Source organism: Pelmatolapia mariae, linkage group LG2, assembly GCF_036321145.2.
Source record: "Pelmatolapia mariae isolate MD_Pm_ZW linkage group LG2, Pm_UMD_F_2, whole genome shotgun sequence".
In the NCBI taxonomy this organism is placed as follows: Eukaryota; Metazoa; Chordata; class Actinopteri; order Cichliformes; family Cichlidae; genus Pelmatolapia; species Pelmatolapia mariae.
The window spans coordinates 23,689,735-23,711,122 of NC_086228.1; the positions used below are offsets into that span (position 1 = coordinate 23,689,735).

General features: G+C 40.1%; 2 protein-coding genes across 3 annotated transcripts in view; both read left to right on the top strand.

Annotated features, from left to right (window-relative positions):
- The first annotated feature begins 66 nt into the window (after positions 1–66).
- si:rp71-46j2.7 (uncharacterized) lies at positions 67–18,642 on the top strand. Of its 2 annotated transcripts, XM_063495435.1 has the most exons (16): positions 67–392; positions 790–886; positions 2,781–2,994; positions 3,294–3,436; positions 5,539–5,713; positions 5,865–5,920; positions 6,789–6,985; positions 7,081–7,191; positions 7,344–7,469; positions 11,284–11,382; positions 11,468–11,626; positions 14,574–15,162; positions 17,384–17,447; positions 17,536–17,714; positions 17,802–17,890; positions 18,007–18,642. In XM_063495435.1, exons 1-16 carry the CDS (start codon positions 207–209, stop codon positions 18,103–18,105), a joined length of 2,583 nt encoding a protein of 860 aa, XP_063351505.1. In that variant the 5' UTR covers positions 67–206; the 3' UTR covers positions 18,106–18,642. The 2 variants fall into 2 exon arrangements, with proteins under 2 accessions (XP_063351505.1, XP_063351512.1); XM_063495442.1 differs by lacking the exons at positions 67–392; positions 790–886; positions 2,781–2,994; positions 3,294–3,436 and adding an exon at positions 3,452–3,685.
- A 2,149-nt stretch (positions 18,643–20,791) lies between these two features.
- Positions 20,792–21,388, top strand: part of mrpl11 (mitochondrial ribosomal protein L11) — a 60,393-nt gene continuing 59,796 nt past the window's right edge. The window contains exon 1 of the mRNA XM_063486191.1: positions 20,792–20,871. The gene's annotated coding sequence lies outside the window, so the exon portion shown is untranslated. The remainder of the gene's footprint in view (positions 20,872–21,388) is intronic.

The following is a 21,388-nucleotide window of genomic DNA, read 5'->3' on the forward strand; positions in this document are numbered from 1 at the left end:
GGCCTGCCCCCAGCCAATCACAGCGCAGCTTTAAAGCAGTTCAATAAAGTTCGCTTTTTCCGCTGTGTGACTTCGCGCTAAGAGGAAACAGTCGCTTCTTGTCCGTGCAAAAGATGTGGGCGAACAAACCTGCTCTGGCTGAATGTAACACAGTCAGGCTCGAAGTCACAGATACGAGCAAAAAGAGCCTGTTGTAAGGAAGGAACATGTATCTATGGCGCTTCTCCATCGCCATAACCCTCGGCTTGGTTTGGTATTGCTCAGACTGCGGACGCACACTGACTCAGTACTTATGTTTTCTTCTTTGCATTTCCACCCCGCTGCTGTCTGCAGTCAGCGGGCGAGAGAGCGGCACACAGACGGACGAAGAGGCGAAGGACGACACAGTTCAGGTAGTCTGCGCAGTTGTTTGTGTTAAAACTAGTTGCAAAACCACCGTAGAAGTGTTAATAATTACAATTGTGAGCGTGAGGTGCGTTTCACAGTCACGTGATGGTATTTTGTATCACCTTATCACCCTTCTATGAATCAACAGTGAAGGTTGAAATGAGGGTGGTTGCTTGTTTTACTCATAACTTTAACAAAAGACCACACCAAAGCGTAGGTGGGTCATCTCCCATGTTTACACACATACCTGAACTCTGAAGATGTACATTAAAAATGAAAGTGTAGCCTGGGGTGCTTTTTTTCCTACCGAGGTCTGGAAAAACAGGTTTCCAGAGTCCTGCACTTTAATGCTGTAATTTTTATAGCCCCTGACCCTTAATTCATAGTGTTCTTGTTTTCCAGGAAACTGTTGTCGATGACTTGATTGATGGAGACACACCGGACCTGGCTGTGCCGCTGGAGTCTCAGTATCCACATGTGAAGAGATCTTTACAGCAAGGTGAAGCATGTATTTTACAGTGGAGTAATTTGTCTGTAGGGGACGGGACTGTGTCTGTCATTGCAGGTTAGCAGTGCTTTACATGAGGACTGAAGGTGAGGGGTAAAAGTCTGGCGTCTCTCAGCAGATTTTCAGTTCTGTTTTGACTTGATATAGTTGGAAAGAACAGTTTTGCATTGACACAGACTGGAACTGGAGCTCCTGTTACACAGAATGGGGAGGGGTTTCAAGGAAGAAAAAGCTGACCAGCACACCCACAGCGGATGGGTATGCTACACATCACTGTGACTGTTAAGCAGGAAATAAGATGGAGGTTTTCATAAAGCTTTGTTTATTTATGCTCTTTTGAGCACTGGTAATTGGTTTGTGGTAAGCCCAGACATTATGAGGTTTTTAAACAGTTTTTCCTCTTCTTGCAGAGATCTACAGACTCTTAAAAAAAACCTGTGATAAAGTAAAAAGATAATACAGCCTCTTCTTTTTCTTCTTCCTGTTTTTTTATAATGATACAAATGAATAGGCTGTCTACCATTTGGAGCTTATGTCTGTATCTATTGGGCACCACAAACATCTCTAAAGTCACTCAAGAATATTTAATAAGAACACTTTTTAATTTTGCATAAATCTTGTTTCATTTTTATACAAACAAAATAGAAAAATGCCAGATAGTTTGCAGGTGTCTTGTACATTAAATATACACCCACCTGGAAGTTTGATTGGTGCACCCGTTTAGCTGCCCTTAATTCAAAAATCTAATTAGCCAAATCGCATGGCAGCAACTCGGTATATTTAGCAATACATACAAGTCAAGGTGACCTGGTGACATTTCAAGTAGGCATGAGGAATGGGAAGAAAGGTGACTTTAAATTTCGTTGAATGTGGCATAAGGTTTTGGTGCTACATGAGTTGGTCTCAGTATTTCGCAAACTGCGTATTTACTGGGGTTTTCACAACTCTCTTAAGAGTTTACAGAAAATGGTCTAAAAAAGAAAAAATATCCAGTGAGCAGCGGTTCCCTGGGCTTAAAATGCTTTGTTGATGCTAGAGGTCAGAGGAGAAGTTCGAGTCAGAGTTTGGAGTAAACAACATGAAAGCGTGGATTCATCCTGCCTTGTATCAACAGTTCTGGGTGGTGCTGGCGATGTAATTGTGTAGGGGATATTTTCTTGGCACATTTTAGGGCTCTTAGTACCAACTGAGCATTGTTGAAATGCTACGGCCTATCTGAGTATAGTTACTGACGATATCCACCCTTTTATGATCACAGTGTGCCCATCTTCTGATGGTAGCTTCACATCATGGATGTGAAGCAGACAAATCTGCAGCTACGGTGTGATGCTATCATGTCAATACGGATTAAAATCTCTGAGGACTGTTTCAGCACGTTGTGGAATCTGTGCAAAAAAGAAATATGGCTGTTCATATTGCAAAAGGGGTACTAGCAAGGTGTAACTAATGAAGTGGCCAGTTAATTGCTAAATATTAATAATTCTCAAATATCCCTGAAAATTAAATGAGAAACTGTAACAGCCCCACATTAACACTTGTATTTGACGTTTCTCAGCGTATCTGTGAAATAAAACTAAAGTTGTGCTAATATGAAGAAAACAACAACAAAAAAACATTCTCAGTGAATTCACAGCCGAGTATCTGAACTCCAGATGGCCTGGTCTTCAAAATCTCGTCACGGAAATGTGTGCCAAGATTTGAAATAAATAATTCTGGACTTCAGAAGTGGGAGCTTGAATTTTGCTTAAAAAAAAAAAAAAAAAAAAAAAAAGCTTTAAAGTCAGCGCAGTTCTTGAATTTGATGCTCAGGAGGTGAGCATGGGAGCACAGTGTGAATGTAACTTTCCTTTGTGACTGACTTGCTGTGTGCCTGCTGTCCTCGCAGTGTTTGAATGCGCCTACGCTCAGCTGGTCCTGCCTTGGTACACCGTCCCCGAGTCGTGCGAGCAGCAGCCCCTGCACCAGGTTCTCAGCAGGGAATTCGACTTTGTAATCGACCGCATCATTGAAAGCTCCAAAGACTTTGATGTCTCCCACGCAGTCGTGGGCTCCATTCGGATTTTGACCCAGCACTTGCATAATGCGAAGCAGTCTGACAGGTGAAGCTTTACACTTTCTTTTATTTAATAGGATTCAGAATTCATGCTGTTGCTTCTTTAGTTGCTCTTTGTACTGAGTAACATTTGAGAACTCTATAAATACCTCCAGTGTTTTTTATCGCCTATGAATAATTTACTTTTTACAGTACCTTGCGATAATGCATTTTTCCTAAGGCACATAGTTTTAGGAGTGGTGTCTCACATCAGAATTAAGATTATGATCACGCACTTACTTGTGGTGATAAACACTGAGCACTTACTCATAGTTGCTGTTCTCGTTCTTTTGCTTTCTGTTTCAGACAGCTCTTGTTTAGGTCCAGAGCAGAGGAGATTGCAGTTCTCCGAGAGCTCTCTGATGCTCTGGTACGTAACCTTTTCCCCAAATCTCTCTGGGGCCAAGAAGTCAACCGCTGTGCCTTAAATGAGATCATTGCCTTAAAGGGTAAGGAAGCATTAAATCATCTCTGCAGCAACAGTCTTATATAAGGACTAAGCCTCCCATGAATTCTTTGAGGAGTGCGAGTTGTGTGTAATCCCTTATTGTCAGTGGCATTGTAGAGCTTAGACATGAATCTTAGGTTACATAAAAAGAAGGCTCCTTCTGCAGTGATCTGCCAATCCCCCCCTCAGGGTTTTGTCATTTTTATAGTAACAGATGAAGTGCTTCATCCGGAGAGAGACTTGCTGTGGGGTAGGTTTTTGCAATTACGCATGTTGCTCAGTGACAATAAGTGATTTTTACAGCTGTAGTTAAAAAATTATATGCACGTCCATTCTGCTCTGCTGTTTGGTGGTTAGAAAGTGCTAATTTCTGGCAACTGCTCATAGATCCGTAACTAAAAGATTTGGAGTAGTTGGCAATGTTATTTGTAGCTTCAGTGTTGCAGTAAAAATTCTGAATACTCATTTACTCTAGCAATATGGTTTCTTTTATCAATTACAGTTATTCATTTCACAGAGGAGTTGATGTGACACCTTTAAACACTTTAAACACACAATATTTTGAGGAAATGCTTTCATTTTCTCTTATTGCAAGTTTTATGTGAGCACAGTCTTAAATATAAAGCTGGAACCACCATGTTGTATCTTGCATAATATCTGTAAAATCTGAAGTGTGCATGACACGTGCTTCTTTTATGGGGATTGTAGGGTCGGTATGCATAAGTATCAGGGGTGTGTCTAGCGCTGCTTTTCTGCTGGCCATTTTGAAGGTGCAAGTGGCTTAGTTACTGCTTCTCTTTTGGATTATCACCAAACCTCAACGCTTGCACGTGCAATACAGACATGCTTAAGTGAAGTACCACCAGAATTACCTCTGAGAAATACACCTGCAGTATTTGGTAACTAGAATAATCAGGTTGCTGGTCAGTCGGGTCATTACTTTTACTGTTTTACTGATAGTCTGGTTAAAGCTCCATTCCAGTATTAAAAAAAGACACCTAACTTGAGGGATGAACCAGTGTTGTATGAGCAGGCAACTTGGCAAAGAACCCATTTTGAATTGTGCCTTCAGGGACTTTGTTGCTAACAGCATGTGACAAAAACTCGTCATTTGTTCCCATTTCTTTTGCCGAATTTATGAAAAACCCCAAAGACAACACAGTTTGACAGCAACAACAAGGTGATTCTCAAAGAATTTAAATTTAGCAACATATTTTGGCATGCTGTGCAGTGTCTTTAGTTTAAAAAATAAGTAAATAAATAAATAAATGCCTTTAATTCCTTACATGCTCTCAAAAGTTGGCTGATTTAGTTTGTTTACTGATAATCCAGGCTTTTAGGCTTCGTGGGTAGCTCGGTGGTAGCTCCCCATCAAAACACAGACTGAAGGGTGTTCAAACCACAAAAGCAGATTAATTAACATATAAATGATTTGTTTTTGTCTTACAAGCTTTTTTAATGAGAAAAAGCAAATTTATATTTTAAATGAAAAAGCCTTTTAATCGAGGCTACATAACAGCAAAATGAATGAATACAACGAACTCATGCAGCAGTTGGAGCAAAACCCCTCAAAAGTCAAGTTACATGTAATTCGCAAAGCAGTTTAAGTGCAGTGTTAAACTGTGAATGTGTTGTCTTAAACGCCTGCGTGGGAGTCCTACGTTACTGGAATACTGCAAAGCTAACTGGAGAGTCGCCAACAGGTTGTGACAGTTGCTACTCTCGTGGGAGCTGTTTAGTAAAAAATGCAATCTGACTTGAGCCGACATAACTCAAGGCTGAATTTAGAGGTTTTTAAACAGTTGAGAATGCTGGGCATTAACTCAGTTTTCCTGGCAGCAACTTGCCAGCCACCTCAAGAGCTATGAGGTGAAGGTAACACAACCTTGCAGGATTACACTAAACTAACAACTAACCAGGAGGCCACTGTTAAGTTGTATTTATTCAGGCATATCGCAGGGATTTTGGGCTTCTCACCAAAAAATGAGTGTATTTCCCAGTACATTTAGCCAGTCATTTAACTGTTGGAGCTACAATTACTGATCAAATAGCTATATTAGTGATTCAAACAGAACCGTGTATTAATGTTTGCTGTTTTCTCAGGATTGGGACATTTGGTTGCATGGCTGTCTGACCCCGACAATCTGAACCAGCTAGTGGTGAGCCAGCTTGCCATCGTGACACCCAAAAACTCTGTGGAGGAGCTCTATGGATCAGACACTGAAAAAGCCTCTCTGGCTTCACAGGAGAGCAAAGGCGAGGGGGGAGATAGTGATGTGTGAGTGGCTGTCATCTTTTGCACCCCGCTGACTTGACTGAACCGTAGTGAGCCTCAAAGCAATGACTGTAACTGCCACCTTCTGCGTCTGAAATTGGAATTGACCTGGATTTGTTTGGTGGCTTTTTTTTTTTCTTCTCTCCCCCTGCAGGAGCTCGCACGGCACAGGGATTTCAGACAGCACCAGGACCAAGGGTAAAAGGAAAGGTGTGTTTAGTGATCGAGCTGTAGCAGCTTATTCAATCCAAAGCTCTGTGAAACTGTGGGAAATTGTACATGCGGTTTCTAGTTTTATCCTTTTACCAGGAAGAAAACATTTTAAACATGAGGGACTTGAGGGAGAAGGCAGATGGAGTGGGTGGTGGGTGTTCTGAGGATAGATGACCGTGCTTGCGCAATGTCTTGTACTACAACTGTTTGATGAATGTGTTGCGAGCTATGTGACATGTTGATTTCCTTTACCAGCCTCCCTTCAGTGCAGAATTAGTCCCCTGTTTATCTTGCTTGTGTGTCCAGACGGCTAATTACACAAACGGCAAGCAGAATGCCAAATAATTCCTGCCATGCCTTCATGCAACTCTGATCAATCCAACAGTAATGATGTCTTAATAAGAATTGATTATGTCAGGATAATGAACCTTGTGATATGATAAATATACAAATCTTCTCCAATGGTTGCATCAGAAACACTCATCTGTTATAATCTCTGACAATTATTTAAGTCTGATGGGACTTTTATTAATTGTTATGCTGTCACATAGATCATAAAATTGAAAGGCTGATCATGCTTGCCTGCTGTCATGCCTAACTGAGCACGTGTTGTTTTGAGACTGCTTTTTCTCTCACATTGTCTCACCACCCACTGTTGCTACACTTCCTCACAATGCAAGTGTATTCCTGTTTTTCAGCCAAAGTGGTGTTCATTATCGAGAGTTCATTGTTGTTGTATGCAAATACAAATGCATATACGAGAGAGAGGGACATAATTTGAGTATAAAGGTGAGTGAAAATAAAGATGTCTCTCTCGCAATGTAATGTATGTGTTTTGGGTTGTTTTTTTTTTTTTCTATTTTAGGCAACAAGTTAAAGGAAGGATGGTCAAAGTTTGTGGACAAGATGAAGTCAAAGAAAGCCAAGAAAAAGAAGATGAAAAAGATGGAGCAGGAGCGGTTGCTGAAGATCACAGCCTACATGGGAGACGTGTCCAGCGATGACAATGTCAGTAGCAGGGAGGGCTCCATTCGCAGCCAGGAGGAGGAAGACTCTGACGGGGTAAGGCTGCTTCATATAATGCAGTGTTATAAAATGAAGACAATAATTTGCCAGACATGACAGATTCATTACTGCTTTTGGCCATACACCATTAGGAAGATGGTGATCTGGAGGACTACCTGACAGCCGTCCAGGAGGACATGATCGAATTCAAGCTGTCATATGAGATGTGGCGCGTTGGCCGCTGGGCTGTCAGCATCCCGAATGTGAGTTATAAATATCAGTGACAGTGTGGAAAGTCCTGGAGGCTTGTTATCTGTCTGCAGAGGCCTTGTAATAGCAAGCACAATGTCCTTGGGTGACATGTTAAAGTTTTGAGCTGGATTTTTTTTTTTAACAGTGGTTTACTGCATTGTAGGCTGACTGGGAGGATGAGAAGCTAATCTTCACTGTTCACCTGGAGGAAAAAGACAGTCCTGAGAACCTCCAATGGGACATCAAGAAGAGCTACATGGATATTGTACACTTCAGCAACAGATGGCAGGTAAAAGGACAAATGAAAGTTTTGTTGTATCTTTGTTCCCAGTTTTCTCCCTTAAACTGGTTTGTTGACTTCTGATTTGCACAGTTATATTGTAAGGTACAGACGCTGCAATTTTACAGAGAAAACCCCAACAATCAAAGATTTTGGTCCACACTGACACGATGGCATCACACAGTTCCTGCGGTTGGGTGCACATTAATCATGTCAATCTTCCATTCCACCACATCCTAAGGGTGCCCATACTGGATTGACATCTGGAGATTGTGGAGGCCATTGTTGTGTTCACTAAACCAGTTTGAGATGATTTGAGCTTTGTAATGTGGTGTACTATCAGAAGATTATGTGTAAAGTGCATCTCAACACCATTACAGCAGCACCACTAGCCTGAACCGTTGATTCAAGGTAAACAGGCAGTGCTTTCCCAGTCGCTGTTTTCCTTTTTTGGTGGGGCTGTGGGAATTGTAGCCTGAGTTCCCTTAGCGGAAATAATTGAAACCCAGTGTGGTCTTCTGCTGCTGTAGTTTATCTGCATGTTGCTTGTTCAGAGATACTATTCTGCATGCCTTGGTTGTAACTTTACATTCCTATAAACTCAAACAGTCTGGCCATTCTCCTTTGGCCACTGGCATCAACAAGACATTTTCACCCAGATAGCTGATGCTGAGTGGATATTTTCTTTTTCCTTTGAACACTAGAGATGGTTGTGGGAAAATCACAGGAGAGCCGCAGTGTCTGAAATATTCAGATCAGCCCATCTGTCACCAAAAAACTGACAAATTCCAAATTCAAAGACTGTTAAATTGCCTTTCTTTCTCATTCTGATCCTCAGTTTGAACTACAGCAAATTGTCTTGACTATGTCTACGTGCATCGACTGCCATGTGACTGGCCGATTAGATATTTGTACTAAGAAGCAGTTAAACAGATTTATGTAATGAATTGCTCAATGAGTGTAGTTATCATAAATAGAATAAATAAAGTATTAGTTGAATTTCATTCCTCCCTGTCATTATGTTAAAGCCATTAACTGAGGAAGAAGGAAAATCACAACCACAACTACTTGTGGTAAAAATGACACACTACACTTAAAAGACTTTTAGAACAGTTTGACATCAAGAAAAACCTGGTGGGCTGGATTTTAGATTTTTTTTTAACTGACAGGTCACAAAGAGTGAGAATAAATGGGGTTCTGTTTGACCCACTGTTCTCCTCCACAGGTTCTCCTCAAGGGTGTGTCTTATCACCCTTATTATTCATTCTCTAGACAAACATGTGTCAGAGCAGATATGAAAACAGGGCCGTCATTAAATATGCAGAGGACTCTGTTATTGTCAGCTTACTGAAAGAGGGTGAAACTAGCCACGGTCCAGCCATTGATGACTTTGTTCAGTGGTGTGAGGAGTCTTATCTCCAGTTGAACGTATCTAAAACAAAAGATATGGGTATTGATTTTAGGAAACAACAAAATGGGCACGGAGTCACTTTAATTAAAGGTCAGAAAATGGAGCAAGTGCAATCATATAAATATCTTGGCACCATAATCAATGAAAAACTGAACTTCGATCAGAATTGCAAAAAAGTTTGTAAAAAGGGTCACCAGCACCTTTACTGCCTCAGGAAACTTGCTCATTTCCACATTGGCCAAAAATTTTTAACTTCGTTTTATCGTTCTTTTGTTGAGTCTGTTTTATCCTTTTGTTTGGTGGCATGGGTTGGTCAGACCTCTGTCACAGAGGAAAAACTCACTGAATCAGATAGTGAGATGGTCCAGTCGTCTGATAGGTGAGCCACAGTCTTGTTTAGCCTCCCTGTACTCTAAACGGGTACAGAGGATGGCTTTATCAATCCTTAAAAATGGTTCCCATCCTCTACGGGGTGAATTTCAGCTTCTTTCCTCAGGACAAAGCGTTATAAAAGCAGCTTTGTCCCTGTTGCTGTTACTGAATTAAATAAGAACTGTTTTTGTTTTTGATTCGAAATGTTAAATTACTATATATGTGCTACAGTGAGGTTTATATTTATTAGGCATATCTGTTTTTGAAGGGATGCCAAATGCTACCATTTTACTGTAAATCAAATTTACCTTACCTATGGGTATAAATAAAGTTACCTTACCTTACCTAGATTTACTTGTCACTGGATTTGCTTCCCTTCCTTTCACTAAGCTGAACTGTGTTTGGGGAGCTACAGAGAGTCTTGTTGAATTAAATCAATTATTGGCTTGATCCTCTGTGAATTGAATGATTATCTGAGTCATTGACTTCGCATGCAGGGAGGCACTGTGAAGCAATGTTTAGCACCATCACTTCAGAGCAAGAATGTTCGCGGTGCAATCCTCCCGGGTGGTTGGGGCCCTTTTTTTTTTTTTTTTTTTTTTTTTTTTTTTTTTTTCCTGTGCGAGTTCTCCATGTGCCTGCGTGGTTTTCCTCTGGATATTTGAGCTTCCTCCCACAGTCCAAAGACATGGTGATTTGACTAGATGTGACTGTGAGAGAATCTGGCTGTGTCTCCTTGTGTTAGGCACTGTGGTGGATTTAAGGTAGATGGATGGTCATGTCCAAGTTGCATGCAAGCAAACGAGATAATGATACAGAAGTGAGAGGACGTCAATCACCTTTTCAATTAGTGTCTGTCAGTTGGTTTTTAAAAAGTGCTTGTCAGTGAGTGATGAGAAGGCAAGCTATGTCCTCAAATCAAATGTCTAAAGGACAAGTTTTCATTCCAAATAAAACTTCTACCTATTTTAAGTCGTCCTTTCTCCCTATGCTGGCTCAGAAAAGTTTCAGTCTTGTACCAAAAACAGTGCAACTTGGGAAGATGCCTGTGAAACCTCATGTTAAATTCAGATCAACTTTAAAATGCACTTTTTTTTTTGTTTACATAGGATGGATTCTGACTCTGTGTATATGTGGACATATAGAATAGTGTAGAAAGAATTTGCTGGTGGTTTCTACAGGTTAGGATGCTAGGAGTGCCACCGCTGCTGTGTGCATTAGCAATAAAAAGGTCTTCGTCACAAAAAAAAAGAGAGAAAATACAAAATAAGCACACCATGCTCTTATATTTTATAGTTATATTACATCTTTACATTGTAAATGTAACATTAGTGTTATCTCATGAAAGACTTGATAATTTTGGCATTTTCATTTACATTCAGGGCAGCATTGACTCAGGAGTTGAGGTGGAGCTGGTGTGAACAACAGTGCATGTATTAACTTCTTGGTAGCAGTATAGTGAGACTGCATTTCCTAAGAATTAAATGAGTGACCTATTATTTTGAAATGCCACGCGCGCTTTTTCAGTCTGTATTCATTACGAGGCGTTCCCAGCAGCCGAAATGTCAGCATGAAACATTGAGAAATGTTTTCAGTTATATTGACTAGTATTTGCCCATTCTACACTATTATTATTTTAATTATTATTATCATTAGTCAGAGGTGATTCCAACATCATATAATTGAAGCTTTGTGGATGTAAATGAAATGTTGTTATACTGATATCAAAATGCTTTTCTAAGGTGCATAGATGCTACAGATGAGTTGTTTAGCATGTTGGTAGGTAGTTACTAGGCAACATGATGACAACATAACATGTGCTAAAGATAAGAAACTTCAGATGCCTGAGCTTGCACAAATCCTCATCACGTACGAGGAGTTCACAGGTGAACAGACAGCGCTTTGATGACCACCTGTTACAGTGGATGAGGAAATGTGTTACAGTTCTAAGCCTTCAACTGTAAAAACTGATTAAGGTCTCTTAGGTCAGCTTTAGGCTTTTAATTGTTTTTTGTTTGTTTTTTGGTTGTCTTTATCCAGGACTTCACCAGCCTACCCGGGGTCTTGGTGCTGGAGGAGATGGACGGCAACGATAAAGTTAAAGAAGAAGCTAGAGTATCAGTGGAGCACTTCCTGCAAGTGAGACAGATCACAAGGCTCGGATATGTTGATAGATAAACACTTAAAGTGTCATGTCTTAACAATGTGTCATTTTCCTTCACAGGAACTGGTTTCCGATAATTTGATCGGCCACACTCAACCGGTATTTCAGTTCCTCTGCCCGCTTGACAAACTCCTGAATGAGGAGAAACATTATGGAGGCGTTTGGGGCCTGCTCAGCGGCTTGGCTTACTTCCTCACTCCCAGCTACGAAGAAGATGAGGTAATGTTTCACTGCCACTTTTAATCAACTTGTCATTTTAGAGTGTTTCCAAGGTAACTGAGTTTTGCTTTTAGTTCTGGTAATATTAAGAATGATTTCATCGAGGTTTCTGAAATCTCGTAATGTTGAAAAACTGTCAGATGGGATAAGAGCACAGAAGCAGACAGACTTGTGGAATATGCTACATCAGTTTCTGGGCACACCTGATCGATTGTGCCCAGAAGTCCAGAAGCCGATACACTGTGTAGTGCATCATAGTTAAATGGATACCAATGTTGCATCTCGGACACCTCATGTCCTGAAGGGGGGGGACCAACATGTCATAATTTGTGATGTGACAACTCAAACAGCTTCAGCAATAGCAGCCCGGGACAGTCTTCTGACTGTGGTGACGTGAAAGATGGACTAAAGGACATACAGTCTTGAAAAATGTTGGTACACGGCCATTTATTCTTTGTTTTTAAACTACTTTTAGGCTTCTTAAAAACCACTTACAGCATTACTCGCTTGCTTCCAGGAGTTGTTCCCTGGCTTTTCCTCGTAATAACATCATACGGGATGTTAAAGGTTCTGTTAATATAGTGACGAACATGGAATATGTTACGAGTCTCTGAAGTCTCGGCAAGAATGTCTTCCATCCGTTCATTTTCTTAAGTGCTTATCTAACTCGGGGTTCAGGGGTGGGGGTTGGTGATCTGCAGCCCAGCTGTCATGGGACGAAAGGTATATGACCAACTAAACAAAAATTTGGGGTAGTCTAAACCTGCCATTAGACAGACTTATTTTTCGGAGAAAACAAAAGCAAAAGGAAAAATGATTATTCAAACTGTCAGCTGTAAACGTCGCTCAGTGACTTCCTGGTTAATACTGACCTGATTTCAGTTGTAGACACAGATGCACACACTGATTTCCTGTGCAAAGAGAGATTATTTTAAGCAAAAGTGACCACCGTTTCCAACAAAGTAATTTGGATCATTTTGATAAACTCTTGGCCTACGTATAACTTGTCTGATTGTATGACTGCTTCTGTTGGACTTACTGTAGTGCTGCTGCGTTCAACATTTATTTTGACAAATTTATTTTAGAATCAATAAAATGACCAGAATCGGCGTCTCTCTTGTAGTGCGAAACTTTTCATTTCTACCTTCTCTGTGTTTTTAAGGATATTTAAATGAATTTCTAAATTGCAAACTCAAAACAGAAGTTAAATTTAATATGGTGGGAAGCTTTAGAAACAGTTAAGAACAGTCCAAGACATCACCAGTGTGCTGCTTATTTTTATTGATTTTTAGCTTTTTTTTGTAACTTTTTGTTATAAGAAAGTGGTGCTAATGCTTGTAACCTCTGGCTCCAAGAGAAAATGTGGAAGAAAAAAATACCATCTTAACAACTTTAAAAACATCCTTTTGATTTCTTTGCAATATTAGCTTTCCTTTTCATTGAACATCAAATGGAGATTTATAGATGGTGATATTTGCTCTGATATCTACAGGTGCCGTTATTGCTCGTGTACAGTTGGTTTATAAACCAGACATTACCATATTTGGAAATTGGCAGTGGGTAGAGACCAGTAGCCACTGCCATAATTTAAAATGAATTAAACTAAAAGGCTCACGTGGGTTTTCTGCAGGTACTCCAGCTTACTCCCACAGGGCCGGTGTTATTGACTGTAGGTGTGAAGCGTAACTCCAGATTGAAGACCAAAAGATTCGGCATAAAAAGCACAGCCACTGCCTGCTGTGGACAGTTTAGCATACCATTTCACTTCAGTTCTTTGTGTGTTTATAATTTCGCCTCGTCACCGCTGGCTGACTGACCAACAACCGCACAAGCAAGCGTGATCCAGGCTGGGCTCTGCCTCTTGTCCTATGACAGCTAGTGTAGGCTCCAGCTTCTCTGCTTTTATGGAGTTAATTGGAAATAAATTCCCAGTATTGTTATCACAAAAGAGGAAAACAAAAATGCTACAAAGATGAAGTTGGTTCCCAAAACAGTTTTAAAAATGTAAAACTTTTTGAAAATGTGGCATAGCTTCAAGGTGTGAAAAGAAGTCCATCAAAGCAACGTGGAAGAAACTTAAACCTGCATTCTTTTTAATGGCCATCAGGGGGCAATACCTGTAGTTGTGAGAAGATTTCTAAAGGACTAGAAATCTTTGAGGACTTAAACTATATAAACTGACTTTGTTTTGTTCAATATGACCCAAAACCCAGTGACAGTGTTGTAAACTTTGGTCATTCTGAGTGTGAGAATTATCTGCAGAATGCTTATTGGCTAATGTGGTGTAGACTTCAATTGGCCAAAAACTGTGGCCAGTTTCTGTCATTTGCATAACAAAAACTGGGCACTATACACATGTAACATGCTATACTATCCACACCCCAGCAAGGACCTGTAAAAATTGTTTTACATGATATGTCAGTTTCCTCAGTTAAGCCAAAAACATGTATTGTAAGGGTGCATTTCAAATGTACTTTTTTTTTTTTTTATGTGTGTGCATGTATGAGAGGGAGAGAAAGAGAGGGAGGTTGAACAAACTGATCAAACAATTGGGCCAGATCTTTTGGGGAAGTGAAAGCAGGTCAGCGGGGAAGTAGTGATGCACAGTGGTACCCATAGCTAGTGCACATACACCCATAGTGAAGTTGAATTTTGGTCTGCTGGTTCACATAATTCAACTTGATAGCCTGCAAATGCATGTTGGTAGCATCTGTCTAAAGGTCAAACTGAGAAAATGTTTTAGACTTCGTCTAGAGCTGCAGAAATGATGTACAGCATTCCATGTAACAAGAAACATCATGTAGACTTGATGTAATTCCCCTTTAAATATTTCTTAGTGAGCCAACATATGGATTTATTTAGTCTCAGCTCTGTCGCTGAGTACAGTCAGAAAGGCCAGTGCCTCAGGGACAGCCTTCACAAAGAGATTGTTTTGTTTACTTTGCAGAACTCGAGCATACAGCCTGGAGCCCCAGATGAAAACACAATGTCATCTCTGCATCTAGAATCACCAGCTCAGTCTTTGGAGAACGACAGTGCCTCTGATGTCCCCAGTCAAACTCTTCCATCTATTGTTATCTCCCAGTACGATTCCCCTTTAGAACTGCCTGAGGAGACTGAAATTAATCCACAGCCTTCTGTTGACTCAAAGTCCTCAAATGAAAATGGCTCCCAAGAAAAAAACGAGGACTCTGATAATCCCTTAACCTCTCACTTTAAAACACTCTTCAAAGGATTTGGCCGATATAGATCACACGAGTCTCTGGCCTCAACAAAAATCGGCAGTGAGGAAGATGTGCCCGACTCGGGCTTGCAGCGGGAGGGTCCAGAGGGCCCGTCGTGGCTTCACTTCAGTGCGAGGTCCAATAAAAGGGAGAAAACGTGTTTTAGGTCCGGAGGACTGAACAAGGCGAAAGGAAAGGAGGCACAGGCTACACTGCAGAGAGGGGACAACTCCCAGGCTCTAAAGAACCAAGTCAACAGGGAACAGCCGGAGGCGACCAAAGCCATATTTGATCTGCTGAAAGAAATATCCGGTTTGTTTTAATGTTTAAAGCCACTTTGTACTGTCATGTATACTTCACTCAACATTTTTAAAGCACATTGTCGCTTTTTATATTTATTAATGCATTCCTCTGAAGACTAGGCAAACAGCTGCTTTGGTTCATTTCAGTACAAGAACAAAATTAACCTGTAGAGACTTGAAACTTGCCTGAGAAAGTTAATCCTTTGTAGTGAGTATTTGGTCTGTGTGAACTGTCATGTGGTATTTTAAGGCGAGAGCATGGCTTGTTTTTAAAAGCCCAAGAGTGGTGTATTCACACTCTCTCACACAATGAAGGGCTGACAGCTGGCAGCCGCATTATGTTCTCAAAAGATTTTCTTCAAAAATAAAAACCTTTTTGCATCGAAAGTGCAGATTAAAATCGTGCAGGTCAAACAAGAAGTCTTAGACAAAAGTGCAGCCTTGATGTTCGCTGTGATGATTTATCAACCTCAGGCAAACCTCACAATCATGAAAGCCCCCCCACCCCTCCCAGTACTGAAATAAACTGCAACAAGCTCAAAGGCAGAAAAATGTCTGTTTATATTCTTTATGATAAAAGCTGTGGTAGTTCAGAACATCTATTGGATGATATGTTTTGACACTTAAATTGGATTACATTGTATCTTTTTTATAATTTGACACTTTGAGAGAGTTAACAAGCCAATTTTATTTTTATAGCTTAAACCTACAAATTAGAGATTTGCCTCTGGGCTTTACAGTGGTGTTGTACCTCATGTTGTGCAGACGTCCATCTGTGCAGCTACAGCTTGATGTGCAGATGAGAACAGAATTATTAGCCCACCTATGATAGGATTTCCCAAGAAGTGTTAAACAGAGCGAGGAATGTTTTAGCACAGGTAAACATCAAAGTTTTAGATGATTACATTATTTTTACTTTGCACACAGAAATAAAATTATTTCATAAAAGACAAACTACCAGGGGCCAAATGATTAACCCCACTGATGCCAACAAGTCAGTTGTGATTGTTTTTGTTGGACAGCCTGCCGTCGTTTAGTGTTTTTGTTTTCAACAAGTCTTGCATACATCTCCTGAGCAGTCGCAGCCCATTCTTCTTCATCTCTTTAATTCTTCCAGATTTGATGGTCTTTTAGTCATCTAATTTTAAGGGACATGACTTGTTGCTGTCATGTTGGAAGACAAAGCAATAAACCACACCCAGTTTTGCTGCTGACTGCTTGAGGTTTTCTGTCAGAATATTCACATATCCTTCCTCCTTTACGATTCCTTCCACCTTGACCAGATTCCCAGTTTCAGCATTCGGGCACCGTGATACTCCCACCACAGTGTTTCACTGTGGGAACTGTGTTCTTCGGATCGTACACCTCTGCTGTGTTTCTCCAAACATAAGCAGCATCTCTTTGGTCAAATAGCTCTAGTTTCACTTCATATGTCTACAGGACAGATTATCTATACTGGAAGTTTTTCTCCAGGTTAACTTAAGCTTAATTCAGTCTAGCTTGAAGTTGTTTCTCCTGCAAAAGCTTTGGTCTTCTTTGAGCCTACAGTTCCCATATTGGCCAAGTCATGACAGTTCTTCAGTCACATCGCTCACTAGTTTCCTTTCCACACTCTTCCCATCTCTGGGAATCCTTTTCTCGCACCAGTTCTTGACATGTGGAAATGCTGTGATAACTTTGTATATCCATCCCCTGCTTTGTGAGCATCAACAATTCTTTTTCTCAAGTCCAAACTGATTTCTTTTGTTTTTGGCACGGTGCTTTCTCAAATGACAGCTCAAATCTTTGAAGAAGTTTTCATACTGTGTGTAAATTGGAAGATAACCTTCAGTTTTAACTTGACTTTACAAGCACTGAGAATTACAAAGGTAAAGCCTGTCACTGCACAGCAGCAGGGGGGGCTAATAATACTGGACCCTTTTTTGGTTTTCCTGAAATAATTCTATTATCGTGTGCAAATAAGGCAAAAAAGCACTTCACACTTCACATTAGAAGCTACACAACCTTCACAAACTTCTAGAAGCGTCACCTTATGTATGATGCTTGTATTTGGCACTTTGGTACTGAACACAGTGCAACATTGAGTGAGCTAATGAGTTTTATAAAGCTACGTTGCTGTGTCTGATTACTTGGATGTTTTCCCCACCCTTTACTGGCAAGTTAAGACAAGCTAAAAACATGCAACATAGTGCTACTCTAAGATGACACTAACATGCTTATTTCCCTTACAGGAAACTCCTTCCTCATAAATATCTTCGACACGGTTCTGAAACCTTTTATGCCCATTTTGAAAAAGTAAGTGGCACCAGCGCGCTCCCACGGGTCAAACATTGTTATATCCCGGTCTATGAATGACTCATGAGTTTTGCATATTTTTCTCCAGGAAAGTGAACTCTTTCCTAAGAAAGGTTAACCCAACACAGGCGCAGATGGCTTCGTACATCGACAATCTGCGTAGCAAACTGTGGCCAGAGTCTCCTCCACCAACGCCTCATCCTCCTCGTACCGATGAGGAGAAGGACGAGACCAGGGATCGAGCGCATAACCTCATCAATGCCAAATGTAACGACACCTCTCTGCAGTGCAGCAGTTGATCTGGCACTTAATAATCCATCTAAAGTTGTTTTTTGTTTTTTGTCTTTGCCATAGATTCAAATGTTTTGTTCCTGAAGAAGACAGACATGGAGTCTGTTTTCAGTCTTTTCCAGGACAGAGAGGAAAACAAAACCCTGGTTTACGTGAGTATCCAAACTTCCTTTTTCAGCACACCTCATTTTTTGTATCAAATTCTCACTTTTCACTGTATGTTTCACATAAATCTTTGTTCTTTCTCACGTCTCCACTCCCGTAACAGATGCTCCTGTCATTTCTATTGAGAGAATTTCTCCCCAGTGAGTTTTCACTGAATGCGAGTGCTGCTGTTCTGCAAAAAGTGACCAGCTCTACCAGCTGATCGGTGACCGCCTGTTTTTACCTGTGCTGAAGTTTTTAAAGTATCCAGTTATTTATTAATCATCTTAAAATGCCTTAAGATGTTTGAGACCACATGTTTTGCAGCCTTTTCATATGTATATAATTTTTACTTCAAAAGTACTGTGAATATTTTGTATTGTGAACTGCTTTTGTATACCTTCACATGTCAGGTTAATGAATTGTGACTGGTGTGTACTGGAAAACATTCTTTGTGGGAGCCAACTTTAAATATTTAACTTTTATTGTTGACCTCAAGAGAAGAAAGTGACCTATATGTTATATTTACAGGTTGAATTTCACTCTGCATGATTTAATAGATTGTTTTTCAAAAAATGTTTTCACTTTGAGAATTTCTGTATGGTTTATACTCTGTTAGAGTTTTAACTTTTTTCAACTATTGTGAAAACAAAATCTCACAATTTAAAATCGCCTAAACGTGTCAAAACCCTGCCGGCACAGCTGTCAGTGGAAACTTGAAATTATGCAAATGTGAATTGTTCCAAATAAAATATTTTAATAAAGGTTATATCCGTCTTTGTGTATAACTTAAAATTAGACTGAAACTGCAGTAAATGTGAGCTCTAAATTGGTTTCTGATACCAGCAGCACATTTTCTTTGAAGCAAAACCTGAGTAAAAGATGATTCATGCGGTTTAAATGGGTTAATCCTCTAAGGGAAATCGCGTTAGTGAAGTGTGAGGTGTATGAAAATAATTACGGTTATAAATTCACTGGATTAAAATACCTTGTTAACGTGCAGACACCATTTATTTATTTCATTCCCAGTCAGCAACGATCACATATGTTTAGCGGGGTCTACATGTTTGTTATAATAATGGGTACGGTCTTAAAAAATGAGGCCAATTCAGATTTTTAAAAATGGGAAATGCTTTTGTTTTTCAGTTCTAATTAAAAGAACAAAACAAAACCGATGTTACTAGATGCTACTTTTATATTCATGCGGTTTCATTATGAAAATGTAACATGACAGGATTATTCTGGTCCAGGTCACACAAGGGAGATTATGGGCAGTGTAACATTAATTTTTTCATTCTCCTACTCGAGTCAGGTAACAACACCACTGAACCAAACGCTCATTTCCACAAGAAAACTGTTAATCTGCGTTAATCCTATTATCAGCCTCAAGTGATCAATGAGAAGTCAACATAATCTCATGACAAATATGCAAGTGAATTCTTTCCCAGACCATCAACTTGTTTATTAATTCACTTTGGTTGACTGACATAAAAAAAAACTAAAGACTAAAGACTGTCTTGCAGGGGGATCATACCAACTTCAGTGTCTGTGAATTTTCAGGCCACTACAATCTATTAAAATGTAGATTATAGACAAATACATTGTCTGGTATATAAATACATTAAATAATGGACATTACATTATGGGTCTGGGGGAGTAATTTAGCAGACATAAGCATTAACCTGATATTGAAACATACTCACTGGCCACTTTATTACATGGCAGCAACTCTGTGAAATTATGGACGTACACATGGTCCGTAATCACCATAATCACCTTTCTTCCACAAGTGGAAGAAAGGTTACTAGCATCTAGTAACATCGGTTTTGTTTTGTTCTTTTAATTAGAACTGAAAAACAAAAGCATTTCCCATTTTTAAAAATTCTTCCACAAGTAGAAGAAAGGTGATTAAGTGAATTTGAACGTGGTATAGATGTTGGTGATGGACAGGCTGGTCTGAGTATTTCAGAAACTCCTGCTCTACTGGGATTTTTTCACATAACAAGCCCTAGTGTTCACAGAAGAGAGAAAATATCCAGTGAGCAGCAGTCCTCTGCGTGGAAATGCCTTGTTGATATCAGAGTTAAGAAGAGAATGGCCAGACTGCTTCCAGCTGAGAGGAAGGCAAACGTAACAGCAGAAGAGCACACTGGGTGCCAATCCTGTTAGCTAAAAACACAAAACTGAGGCTACAATTCATCCAGACTCACTCAAATTGGACAAGAGAAGATTGAAAAAACGTGGCCTGTCTCGTATTTCTGCTGACATTCACTTGTTAGTAGCAGAATTTGCCATTAACTGGCTGTAGTCGGGGATGTTTTCTTGACATACTTTTGGTTCCTTGGTATCATCTGATTGTCTTCATTGCTTCATTGCCTTGCAAACATCTTCTGATGGTTGTGTCCAACCAAGCCAAAATCAACGTTTTTTCTTCTTTCTTTTTTTTTAACATGTACTCAAATGGCCTCCGGAGTCAAAAGATCTAAATCCAGTAGAGCACCTTTGGGATATTGTGGAAGAGGAGATTCAAATCATGAATGTACAGCCGACAAATCTGCAGCAGCTGTGTGATGCTATCATGTCAATATGGGAATAAAACAGTGATTTAAGTGAGTGAATGTGGCATAGTCATTGATGCCAGACAGCTGCTTTGAGTTTTTTAGAGAAAGTTGGTATACAGGGACTCAAAATGTTGATATTTTGTTTGAATAAATGACTACATTTAAAAATTAAAAGTGTCAGTATCGATAACCACTTACCACCTAATGCTGGATGTGGAATAAATAAGGGAGATTACGTTGACTCTGCTGAAGTGTCCTTGAGCAAAACCCTCTTTCCGGTTTCCCCAGCTGTTACAGCTCCTCCTCCCGTCCAGCAGGTGGCAGTGCCGTGATGAGCAGGCGCAAACAGCCCGCGATGTTCAGTAATCCAAGATGTCTGCGCCCTGAAGGATGCTGCTGACGGCGTGAAGGTACATGACAAGGGACAGGTAAGACGATAGTGTGGCTTTTCCCGTTTCGTTTGGTTTCAACACGGCCGTTTGACCTGCTAATGAGGTTTAAAGCAGAGACGATGTTTGATATGTGTCTGTAGCTTCGGCTGTCCGGTCAGTCTGTGGTCACAAAGTGCTGCTGCTGCTCTGCGTCACGCTCATTTCTGGCTTTTCGGGGTTACAGTTGCCCGTCATCGCGTTGTTTGATTTATTAAAATGACAGGATGGAGTCTAAAACGAATACTTTAAAGCTCCCGCTAATATTAAAGCATCTACTCGTTTAACAGCTGTGGACAGATCACTGGTCAAAAACTAGATCCTGTAAATCAATGGGAGCCACTTATATCCCGGTATCTGTATCAGCTGTCTTTTATTAAGTGGTAGCACTGCAAGATATCTAAAGATGTTAGCATATCCAAATGAAGGACCTTGGAAATATGAAGTTTCTTACTTTGAACTTTGCGTAGAAAGTTTGGTTATTTTTTTTCTTCCTAGATTTCATTTTGTGTGTTTT

What these genes read in the sequence shown, in the direction of transcription:
- si:rp71-46j2.7 (XM_063495435.1), top strand. Translation starts at nt 207, where the DNA reads ATGTATCTATGGCGCTTCTCCATCGCCATAACCCTCGGCTTGGTTTGG. An exon ending in CGAAGGACGACACAGTTCAG is followed by an intron (nt 393 to 789) that starts GTAGTCTGCGCA and finishes CTTGTTTTCCAG; the next exon opens with GAAACTGTTGTCGATGACTT. An exon ending in GGGCTGTCAGCATCCCGAAT is followed by an intron (nt 7,192 to 7,343) that starts GTGAGTTATAAA and finishes ACTGCATTGTAG; the next exon opens with GCTGACTGGGAGGATGAGAA.